At 43.1% G+C, this 12,806-nt stretch overlaps 1 protein-coding gene across 1 annotated transcript in view; it reads left to right on the forward strand.

Annotated features, from left to right (window-relative positions):
* LOC122905391 overlaps positions 1-12,806 on the forward strand; it is a 60,592-nt gene that overhangs the window by 2,434 nt on the left and 45,352 nt on the right. Inside the window, 4 exon segments of the mRNA XM_044247006.1 lie at positions 4,734-4,791; positions 4,887-5,210; positions 6,318-6,388; positions 11,749-11,785. Coding sequence (XP_044102941.1) covers positions 4,734-4,791; positions 4,887-5,210; positions 6,318-6,388; positions 11,749-11,785 — 490 coding nt within the window.

Consider the following 12,806-nt stretch of genomic DNA (forward strand, 5'->3'; position numbering starts at 1 on the left):
CATGACACCTGGGCAGAGTCATGTCAACAGTAGACTGACTGACAGCATGGGGGACAGGGGACTCCCAGTGTACAGAGCCCCTGAGCTGTCAGGGACAGCCTTGCTGCTGACAGCCAGTCTGGGCAGCAGCACGAGTGTCTGTCACTGTCGGTGGATGAATTAATGCAGTGGCTGCAACCAGGGGCACCAAGAGCAGCACCAAGGAGCAATGAACTGGGGGAACAGACAGATGGACAGACACGGATTGACAGGAAAGCTGTTCCATGTATATGAATGTACATATGCATATTCACAAGCAAATCTCTGTAGTTTTTACAGATACGTATGATACCAAGACTATCAGTCTATTTTCTCATTTGAGGCTGGGGAAATGGGAGCATTGCAAGGACAAGCCACTCACTGAAAACTGCCAGTCACACTAAGCACAGAGCTGGAAAAAACAGGTTTTCTGCTTTGGATTTCTGGGCCCTTCCACTCCTAAGTGACTGTTGGCTGTAATAGACTTCACTGACCCGGTGAGCAATAAAGATGATCAGGTGCAGGACGTACCTGCAATGGCCAGGAGGGGGTGGTAGAAGTCAGTGTAAGTAATAAGTAAAACAATGCAGTTCCTAAGAGGAAAGCACATTTTTAAAACAAATAAGAAACCTATCTAACCTATTAGGTTATATCACAATTCACATTCAAAGCAACAGCTCAGAGAGAACATAAATTAATATCTGAGTGAAAAACATCCAAGGAGGTTACATACCGCACATGCTTCATTAACCTATTAACCTGGCTGACTTGAAGTTCTCGGTGAGCTCTTCTTAGTGGGGCTACTCAACCTCCTGAAGACTCTGTCATCTTCAGAAGGGGATGAATTACACCTACTTTACACTTGCAAAGAAGGAATCCATATGTGCCATGTATGGCATTCAATAAAGTGTATTTGACATTATTTAATGGATCAATGATTACTGTTAATGAACTTAAAAAAAATTAGTCTCTATAAAAGACAAGCAACTATTACTTCACCAGTGTTAGAAGAATTTCTATTGTGTTCTGAGGTCCAGCACTGTTACCGGAATGACGGCTCTTCAAGAATAGCTTCTGCTCTTTGCTCCCTTGACATGTGAGAGATATTGCTAAGTTCTGCAACCTCTCTGAAATCTTTCTCATGACCTTACTTACTCTAAATCTTTAGACCTTAAACATAACTCTCTGTGTCTCTGTGTATGTGTATATATATATAGAGAGAGAATTCTACATGTATAGAATGGACGCTGTGACAGGTTTGCATTTGTTAGTCCTGTGTTTAAATCAAGGATCCATTACTTATGTGACTGCACAGATGAAATATTTTAAGATTTCAATGAACTGCTCTGCCAAATATGGTTGTTATAACTATGTTGGCATGTTATTATAAGAAGCAAGTGGTTATAAGAATCACATTGTACTTCAGACTGGCTGATAATATTAATTTACAAAGCAACCAACTTGGCCCAATCCTTGGCCCATGGTGGATGGTGTCTGGAAAGTGAGCTTTATTATCATTTACAGGTATTTTACCAAGGACACACATCCTCTAGGTGGCAGGGTGTGGACTGGAGCCGTCATTCTATCCTTGTCAGTGCAATAAATCCTCCCAGAGTTAGGAGGGATCATTCAGACTCTCCCAAGTGTCCCATTTGGCAGCTCTGAACTGAGAAGTACGTACCCCCTCAGTGCATCATTGATCAAATGACATCGTGGGCTGTGGAGGGAACCGGGCTCCCAGGATGAGCCCCATGGCTGGACATTCCCCAGGTCAGCAGGTATGGAAGGCTGCCAGGCACGTGGAGTCATTCTGAACCTGCTGTTCCCTGCAGACAACATATCAATTGCTTTCCGGTTTGGGTTTTTAAGCTTTTCGTGCTCACTAACAGTTGACATCACATGAACATCCAACTTACTCCCTGTAAACTAGTGAACAAGTCAAACTGGCTTAGATCTCACATTCTCCCAAGGTCAGAAGGGAGCTATCCCTGGTCAGGGAAAGCACACCAGCCTCTCAGAGTTTCAGTGAAATGTCCAAGCTTCAGCATCTGGCTCTTTGCACAGGGTCTGCCTGAGTCCACACCTGCTCTGAGCCCCTGTCTCTCACCTGGGGCTGAGGTCTGGGGCCATCAGAGCAGTTTCATTCATGGAAGCAGCAGGATGACCTGGGGGGACAGCAAGTGTTGCTCCCTCAAGAGCCACCTGGTTTCTCTCTTCCTGGACACCATAGGGTCTTGCTCAGGACCCTCCACTCTCTACATGAGTGTGGGGTGAAGTCTTGGCTACCCTTTGTGTCTTGCTAAAAAGTTTCTCTTATTATTTTTTTAAAATATGCTCATCTCTAACAATATGACCTTTCAGCACCACTTATACAAGAGCACAGATGTACCACAGCAAGAAGAGACGTAGAAGAACACAACGGTCACCTGGTGAAATGTGTTTCCAGAACCAGGATGGATCAATTCCTGCCTGGGGTGCCCAGTCAGCAAACCAAAACTTAGGTAACTTTCCTGTCCCTGTAAATGCTTCCCTTGACCAAAAACACAGTATATCCTAACTAGGCAGGAACCGAACAACAGGAATCTGCAAGAATTCCCCTGTTCTAAGTAAGGTCAGGTATGCAACCCCAGCCAATCAACCTAAGCCAAGCACTATCTCCTTATCCCCTGACTGACCTGCTATTCCTCCCTTTACCGCTTTTAAGTCTCTATAAAACTCCCTCTTGCCCCAAATCCCTGGGCAGAGTGCTCCCCTGCTTGTGAGACTCTGAGCTCCCCAACCCATGGACTGTTCTCCTTTGAAGAAAGGGCACCACACCCTCCAGGCTGAATTGTTTCACTCTTGTCATTTGTCTCACCCAGGAGAGCATTTGGCTGGAGGTTTGGCAGGAACTAAGACTGCTCATAGCCGACAGGTGTTGAGCCCTTAATGTCTGCAGTGTTTGTAGACAAATAGGAACAGTAATGGAGAGAAACAGAGTTCTGAATGTTGACAACAGACATAAAATTTATTTTCATGAGAGAATAGAAGGTTATGGATTTTCTCCCCCAAAGGAAGATTTCCTTATTGGTGAAAATCTAGAAAAGAGAGAAAGCAGGAAGAGAAGAATCCACTGGCTTTCTCACCCCCCACACTGCTCATCTTCCATATGCAAACTCTTTCCACCTGTTGTTATGCTCTGCAGATGTCAGTCCCCATTGTCACCACCATTCTCACTGTCTTCCCTACTTAACATTTAGGAGAGCTGCCCTAGACACCTGCTGAGTGTCTGAATGATGGGCCTGGATTATCCTTTTAGCAGAATGTTCTACTCAACACCTCACCAGATCAGCACAACCTCAGAGCCTGCATTTTGGGACACTTGAGCCTTGAATCTTGGTTAGAGCTCAGCATGTGTGCCTCTCAGTGTTTACCAAGAGGAGGAGCTCAGAAGCTGGGTCTAGTAGTGGGTGTGAGGGACCCACACCTCCTTGCCCCAGCCAAGTCCCCTTCCTGCCTTCACCTTCCAGGCCAACAGACTCTCATTAGCATAGCTAATTACCATAACTGGACCCAGGAGGTCCTCCTCTACTTTAGATAACTGGCAAGGAAACCTGTACTTACTTTACTACCTTTACCTCTGGAAACTTCATTTCAGATGCCTGATGCCTTTCTCAGCTGACCCTCCTGAGGCCCTGCCTTTACCATTTCTAAGGATCTCACACTGGATCTGACCTGTCCTGCTGCCCCCTGGTCTCCTCTGGCCCCTGGCTCAATGCAGGTTTCTTCCTATGAACACACACACACACACACACAAACACACACACCCCTGGTTTTATAGGACTATTATTATTTCCTGAAATTCTACATTATGAGGACCCCAGAAATCATCTACTGCAACCAATCCAGTTTTAAGATGGAACACCAATTTCCAACATTTCTTGAGCTTTTTCTATGCATCTGGGACACGCCACATGGTTTGCTCACATTCCCTGCTCACTCTGCACGCAACCTAATAAGTTCCTTTTGACAAATGAGGAAAAGGAGAAGACTAGCTAGCCAAAGACTACAGAGCTGTCATGTCATGTTAGGGCATTTTAGTCTTCTGAGGAGACCTCTGGGAGAAATGGTCCAGGGCTAGCTCAGGGGACCTGTTGCTTTTTCAGCAGGGATCTCTGCACTGTGCTTATCCCTGCCTCTGGAGTAGCCTGCACACCCATTGCTCTGTTCAGTACTGAGCGGCCATTGGAGGCTTGAGATTTGTCTCCAGCCAGACCCGGCTCACATCCCCACCTCGGAAGGTATTCCATAAAATGCAGCCTCGGAAGAGTTACTTAAAATGCCACGCGGATATACCCATTTCTAAATTGAGGGTAGTAGCATTCATCTCAAGGGTGACTTTCAATATTTGGTCAAACAATAAGCAGAAACCAGTTAGTGTGGTGCTCAGGTCCAATCAAGGATTGCTGTTATATCACTGGTGCCCTCCTTGCACCAACAGTCAGTCCTCAGTGATTCTGAGCAGCTTAATCATTGATGTTCCCTCCTGCCTTGTGGTCAGACCTGCCCCTGCCCTCTGGCCCCTCCCTCTCTCCTCCCAGCCTCTTTCTCACTAGTAACTCCAGGTGCCTCTGTGAAACAGACACTCAGGTCTTCACCTGCCTTCTGCAACACACCCAGACAGTCTCTTCCCAGCAGGTGCTGCCAGAAGTTCACCCAGGGTTTCTTTCCACCAGGTGGGAGACAGAACCATGCTGGGTCCCCTTGCCATCCTGTGTGCTCTCCTGTTTCCAGGTAAGTCCTGACTTGTTCCCCGGTGCAGAGGACAGGGGACACCCTGAGGTTCCTGTCCATCACTGTCTCACAGCTGTTTCCCTCTCCCCTGGCAGGCGGTGGAGCAGGGCTCAAGCTGAGTCAGACTGCTTTGTTGGTGGCACGCGTGGGCAGTTCAACTCCTCTGGATTGCAAAGTGGACGCCTGGGTCAGGTACATCCACTGGTACCGCCACCAGGAGGGTACGGCACCGAAGAGGCTCCTCTACATAGATATGTCCACATCCCTTGTGCAACGGGATATTGTCCTGAAAGCGGACAAAGTCAATGCCAAGAAGGGCAGGGATAGCTACAGCTGTACTCTGTCACTGCTAAAACTAGAGAAAAGCGACGAAGGCGTGTACTACTGTGCTGCCTGGGCATACCACAGCCCTGTGCTCTGACTAGGTCCCTGAGCATAAAGGTCTTTGTCTCCCAGGGCACTAAAGACCTGGAACATTCCAATGACTCTGGGTCTCTGGGGATGTCCTGGGGTCACCTCTCAGCACCCTGACTCTCGCTAATGCCCCCTTCCCTCTCCATTGGTGCACTGCACAGAACCCTGGAAACTAAGGAGCCCCTGGCGAGCAGGTGGGCGCAAACCCAGGGAGATGTCCAGTCTGGAGGGTCTGCTCTGAAGGTCATCCAGAGCAGCATTTCTGAAGCATTTGGAGCAGAATCTGTGCTGCTCAATGCAGAAACCACTAGCCAGTAGACGCATGTGACCCCTGAGCACCTGAAACATAGCTAGTTCAACCTGAGATGGGCTGCTTGTGTAACATACAAGCCATGTTCTGGAGATATAAAAAAAAAAGATGAAATACCTTCTTAATAATTTCTATATTAATTACATGTTAAAATAATGAAATTGCCCTTGAAATGAATGCTACTATCCTCAATTTAGAAATGGGGAAATCCTGCTTTGGATATAAATAAAATAATCCTAGAATTTTATTTGTTTCTTTAACTTTTTTAAATGCAACGTTAGAAAATGAGTCTCATATTGTGACTTATCTTTATTTCTACTGAACGGAGTTGTGACAGGCTGGCGATCAAAAATTCTGGCCATCTCCGAAGAAGAATGTGGGAATAAAATATTGTGCAATATTGTGCCCCCACCCCCATTGCTCTGTGCCCCAGGACCTTTGTGGAAACAGTCATGGGAATCTTTGTCCTGTTTTCAAATGGAAAGTTGGCCAATGGAAACTGAAGCTCAAAAAATCCATCACCGTGTCTCCTGACAAAAGCATTTCTTCTTTGACACTAGATTTCTAAGCCAGTGGGCCCTGGGAAAAAGAAACAAATCCCTCCAATGGGTTAAGTTGTATAAAAGGGAAAGACTTCTCCACATGCACCTCTTGTTCCTGAGCATTAACCTCTGGGTATGGCAGGAATTGGCACTATATGTTGGCCCCTGTGAGAATGCAGGCCCCCTTCAGGGAGGGAACCCAGACCTCACTTTCTTCCACTTCCCAGTCTCTTGCTGATGCTCTCACTGGCTGCTCCCAGACAGCAACCAGAGGATAAGGAAAACCATCTGTGCAGTCCCTGAAGGTCCACCTCGTAATGCCCAGGGCAAGGTAAGGAGAGGACCACTGTCCACGTGGAGGAGCACAAGAATAAAAATCAAGTAGTAGTCAAATAACTGGGTTATATTTGCCCCAAAATAAGTAAAACAAATTGCAGAGTTGGGAGATTTTATCTAGTTCCTTTCATTTCACCTTCCACAAAGCCACCAAAGTCCCATCTTTAACAGAACAGGTTGTGCCCTGTTCCCTCAGTAAGAAAACGGGAAACTGGACAAGTATTGAGAAATTATCGTTAAATGTGCTTTTCTAGTTGACTAGATTAATAGAGAGGAACATATAGATTATTTTTAATGCTTTTGTTCTTCAGTTAAATGAGGGAGTCTGAGGTATTTGTCGAGTTATTACAAAAGTCATCACCACCTAAGTAGCAAAAAATAAAGAGATCTCTATCTCTGTGTCAATAAATGATTACAGGGCTTTATGAACCAGTATTATGATGAATTCAATTCAGTGTTCTTTATGTTCTTTAATACAATAAACACGTGTACACTAGTGAACCAATCCTAACTCTTACAAAAAGAAAGTAGAGAAATGCCTGCCACTTTCGTAATATCAATGAAAATCCAGATTCTCACATTGGTTATAATTGATGTATCTTTTCTGTCCTTCCTTCATCTAACTTTCTGTCATTATGAGTTAAAATTTAAATGTTTGATCACAAACTGATTATTCCTATCTACTGTGAGTTTTGCCCCCTTGATTTTTTTTTAACTTTTATATTGAAGTTACCAATCAGTTACCAAAAATCTAGTTTTTTTTGATACCAAAAATCTAGTTTTATTCTGGAAGTGGTAGAATCAGTATTTATAATCCATAGGTCAATAGATTTCTTTGATTCTTTCCTTTGTTAATTCAAAGAAAAAGATTCAAGCTCTTTTTTTTTTTTTTTAAAGATTTTATTTATTTATTTGACAGACAGAGATCACAAGCAGGCAGAGAGGCAGGCAGGCAGAGAGAGGAGGAAGCAGGCTCCCCGCTGAGCAGAGAGCCCGATGTGGGACTCGATCCCAGGACCCTGAGATCATGACCTGAGCCGAAGGCAGCGGCTTAACCCACTGAGCCACCCAGGTGCCCAAGATTCAAGCTCTTTATGAAACTTAAGAAACATAATGTTCCAGATAAGATGTTAATGATAGCTATTTTTTAAATGGAGACCCCTTGTGTACTAGGTAGGCATTGTATTAAGCACTTTATACACATATAGCTATGTAATGCCTCAGTATCAGAGCAAAGAGAAAAGGGACTCTGATGGATATCAATGTCACTAACAGATGTCACTAACCCTGTCCTAAGTGTCTGGTTTGAAATAATTTCCCATTGACTTGCATTCCTAGTTATAGACTATTTTGTGAAATGGTATGATTATCTCAGAGAGAAGTAAGCTGTTCAGAAATCTTCAGTAGTTGTGAAAAGCTCATTCTGAAGGTGCTGGCAATGAACAAAATGCAATTCCATCCATTTAGCTGCCAGATAATATGCTTGATGGTCAGTCTCTGGAGGAAATCTCGTGATCACTGTGAAAATCCTGCAAATGTTCATATTTCATGGCAGAAAGAATTGATGCTTCAACAAGAACAGAAGCTGTAGAGTGGTAACTCTACATCCCATGGCATGGTGTGAGTCAGTGTTGGTGGGTTCAGGGCTGGTTTTTGCACAAGACGATTCTGATGAAGAGACCAATCTTAAAGACCAGCAGGGCAAAGGGCTGGAAGAGGGTGGGAGGAAGACTGGAAGAAGGAATTCTCTCTCCATGCATAGTGATGTCATCATGAGAATGAGCAGGAGACAGACAGAGAAACAGAAACAATGAGCAATGTGCCAAAGGAGATTTTCATAACTTGAAAAAAGCTGTTCCAAACCAGAGGAAACTATTTTCAATTGGTAAGGTTAGCACCTCCCTCCAAAATCAGAATGAGGAAGAAATGACATGTCTATGTTATCAACAATAATGACACTTCCTTTCCCTGTAGCAAACCCAGAGTTGCAGTCTCTGTTTGGTGTTACCCGTGTGCCCTGCTCATATATGCCTAAGTGAGGGGGCACCGTGGGGGCCCCATCCCATGTCCACCCTCCTCTATACCCTGAGCAGGGCTGTGTCAACCTGGAGCAAAAGTGACTTTTTCTAATAATTCTGCAAAGGCTGTGGCCTGTTTTATTTACTGAAAAAAGGAAACTTCTGTGGTAGGAGACTGTCCAGAAGGTATTAACTACATAGAGTTATATAGACAAGATACCGCGTTTTAAAAAACTTAACCTGTAAGGTTTCTGACTCTAAAAAAATAAACTAATTTACAAAAAAGTATTGTCAAAGAACCAATGAAAATACTATTGTTTGAGTCTAGGAACCAAATTTTACAATTTAAAGCCTTGAGAAAAACTGACCAGCATGAGCAATACAGTAAAACAGCAACAACAACAAAAGTCAGTGTTTGCATAGACCCCATGGGTCCCGGACTGTGGAGTCAGAATAGATCAGCTGGAGCATTTCCAGTTGTCTTCTGTGGAGATGCTCCCTCCCAGTAACTGCTTTGAGATTAAGAGATGAGAAATCCAATATCTAAACATTCAGCCTAGAGGAGAACTCAGAATTATCATTGGTACTTCTTTTAAATTTCACATCTGTCTCTACTCCTTACCATGAAATAATTGGGACAATTAATTTAGAAAAGTCTTCCTTGACACCCATTTGCAATATTTCTATCTATGCTAGACATACCTGTTTCTGCATATCTGTCAGTGTCTGTCTCCATTATCTGTCTCTATCTACATATCTGTGTCTATATCTCTGTCTCACTCTCTCTCTTTCCGGTTAGTAGCCAAAATGATACAACCAGAAATATCTATATCTATATCCACAGTAGAAACAAGGATAATTACTCAACGCTGTACCTACCAAAAAAAAGGTGATATATTGATACCAAAAATAATCAGCCTTTGTTTATCTGATGTGTCAGATGTATTTGGTTTCTTAAAACACATGCTTAGAGGAAATATGATGAGAACAAGAAATAGGCAGCACTGAGACATCCTGTCCCCTCTACTGAAATTCTTTTTTACACTTCAGAGACCACAGTAGATGAAGCCACGTGCAAATGTACAAAGTATTCCAGGAGCCCGATAGTCAGCCCCAGGAACCTCTCTTCAGTTCTGGATTTTCATCATTTCCACAGGACAACCTAGCCCCACTCTCAGCCTCAGCCTCAGCCCCCTCCCTGTGCTCCCTGACAGGTACCTCAGGCCTAAAATCAAGGGGAAAAGAAGCAGACAGCCACCAGCTGTGCCTTCAGGATAGGATGCCAGGCTTCCTGCTGCAACTTCCCATTGAACAGATTGCCTCCTGTGAAGAGCTTCTGCCTGAGGTTGTTGAAAAGTGCCTGAGAGTCAAGACATATCAGTTCTTTTCCTGAGATTTCCAGGGAATATCTATGGTTCAGGCTGCATGAGAAGGTGCTTGAAATGGAGAGAGGGCACAGGACTGAGGTTATAGACTTGACTATGAGGGCCAGGTGTGGTGCCAAATGAAGGAAGATGAAGATGAGTGCTCCCAAGTAAGACCTTTTTCTCTGTGTCTGTGACCTTCCCAGAGTCTGTGCAAGCCTTGTCTCTAGAGCAGCCTCCATACACACTTGCTGAATTAATCTGTGAATCAGTAAATCCCAGGAAGCATTATTGAGGAAGCACATGGAGAGTGTTTCCTGTAATGAATCCTAAGCACGCATTCTGGTACATTGAGAGAAATATATAGACCCCTCTGTAAATACATGCATACTTATATACATATACGTGTATATTCTTATTACATAGTGGTATATGATATATACTGAAAGTAAATATGGAAGAAATAAAATATCCTTTTTTTAAAGATTTTTATTTATTTATTTGACAGACAGAGATCACAAGTAGGCAGAGAGGCAGTCAGAGAGAGAGAGGAGGAAGCAGGCTCCCTGCAGAGCAGAGACCTTCCCCATCCCCCACACCCATACCCCGCCCCCCCCCCGCCCCCGCCCAGTGTAGAGCTTGATCCCAGGACTCTGGGATTATGATCTGAGCCAGAGACAGAGGCCTTAACCCACTGAGCCACCCAGGTGCCCAGAAATAAAATATCTTATTTAAGATTGTGGGTTCTAGATATAGATCCTCTGGTACAAATTATTGCTTTGCAACTTACTCATGTCAGACCTTTGATAAAATTACTGGTGTGACCAAAGCCTCCATTCTTCATATGAAATATGGAAACAATAACAAAATCACCCACTTTGTAGGCTTTGTGAAGCTTAAATGAGATAATGGAGCAATGCGTTCACCTACCATGTAGAAAATGCTTTCAATATTAAAAGCTATTAAAGTTATGAAAAATAAAGAAAATAAAATCTCTAATTTTGAAAGTATTTAAAAAATAAATAAAAGATAAATTCTGCCTTTGTTTACTTCCATGTTTGAAATAAATCAAGTTGAGAAAAAAACATTTTTCCACAAATGCGTCTGAAATGACCATTTATCTCCCTTCTTGGCTCCTAGCATCCAAAACCCTTGTCTATGTCCAGGAAATACCACACCTTATGAATCTGCGTGAAAGAAAGAGTTTTTTCACAGTATAGAAAGGAAAAATGTCAGATACTGTTTCTTAGCCTTCCTTAAGCTATAGTCAGTTAGAAATTGTGGGCTCGGGCGCCTGGGTGGCTCAGTGGGTTAAGCCGCTCACTTCGGCTCAGGTCATGATCTCAGGGTCCTGGGATCGAGTCCTGCATCGAGTCCCAAGCTCTCTGATCGGCGGGGAGCCTGCTTCTCTCTTTCTCTCTCTGCCTGCCTCACAGTCTACTGTGATCTCTGTCAAATAAATAAATAAAATCTTTAAAAAAAAAAAAAAGAAATTGTGGGCTCCTATTAGACATATTCACACAACCACTACCTCTTAATACAACACATGCACAGAGACACACATATGCACAAACACACAGGACAGAGAGTGATGCAAATGCATTTGCACACTCAGGCATGCACACACAGACAGATACACAAGACATAAACACAAATACAGACACAGGGACTGTAAGGAACTGCCTAGAAGCCATGGTGGACCAGGGGACCTCTCTCCAGAGTGACCATGGGTGCCTTCCTTCTGTCTCCTAGTCCTTTTCATTCCCAGGATGAAACTTCCTACATAGAAAGAGTCAGTCTTCTAAGTTGTAGTCCATTGGCCTTCTGATCTACCATCCTCCACCTCCACAACATTCAACTACCCAGTATGAATCACTTCAGAAATGGTATTTATTGGAAAGGAGGGGAAATAGAACAGCTGCCTCAGGAGGAAAACTCAGCCATCCTGGCTTCTTCCTCTCTTTTCTCCTCAGGCAGGACTCAAGCCAGAGTTCACATCAACTCTACACGGTATGTGACAGAGTCATACACAAGTTTTAGGCAGAACTGTTTCAAGTTTTAAGACATGCATACATTTAGAGAAAACCATATGGAAATCATTAAAGGCAAGCTAAAAAGCTTTTGCCAAAGAAAAGATGGAGAAAAACAGGAATATGGAAAAATAAATGCATAAATATAAAATACTAATAATATGTGACTGATTTTCAAGGTTAGTACTTCAAAGGGGTCACAAAGATTTTTCATATGAAAATTTGGTGTAAATAATAATGGTTGACAGTATGAGGATATTGAATTTGTGAAATGATAGTAGTAGAAAACATATGTAATTATTATCAAAAGTTTACTGTATTTCAGAACCTGGACTAGCAGTTATTAGGCTGAAAGGCTCTTAGTTATTTAATATACACTACGTTTTGTGATAGGATTGCTATCACATCTATTTTCAGATGAAGATTTTTGAGGCAGAAAGAGATTAAGAAATTTGCAGAGATAAAGGCAGTCCTAAGTGACATGAGGAAATGCTTCAGTGATGTGGTTCAGAATATGACGTGAACTGAAAGAAGAATGCAAAACCCTGTGTATATTGCACCTGTGACTCATCAAAGAATTTGTAGCCCACAAAATAATATTTATGTCCATGTATTTGCAAAGAAGAAATCAAGAAATCTAGAGACCATAATGGAGAGAGTTTCCGCTCCTGGTGAGATACTCAAAGGAATTTTTTATTTTCATCATTGTCTTTTTCTCTGTTTCATCAAGGATGATATTTAAACACATGTCCTACTTAGCAGCTTTGTGAATTTCCTTGATGTAGTTGTCACTCCTCTGACCCTCGCTGTCCTGTTCTATGGAATGAAAACTTACAAGCATCCATATCATGTAATTGTTATGAGGATGGAAAGGGTGAAGGACATCTAGAATGAAACTTCAAGAATAAAAAATACTCGCTAAGTATTAGCTCATTTTTTACAGGGGTGGGGAGAGGGAGAGGGAGAGAGAATCTTAAGCAGGCTCCACAGTCAGCACAAGC

Source organism: Neovison vison, chromosome 4, assembly GCF_020171115.1.
Source record: "Neovison vison isolate M4711 chromosome 4, ASM_NN_V1, whole genome shotgun sequence".
Lineage (NCBI taxonomy): Eukaryota > Metazoa > Chordata > Mammalia > Carnivora > Mustelidae > Neogale > Neogale vison.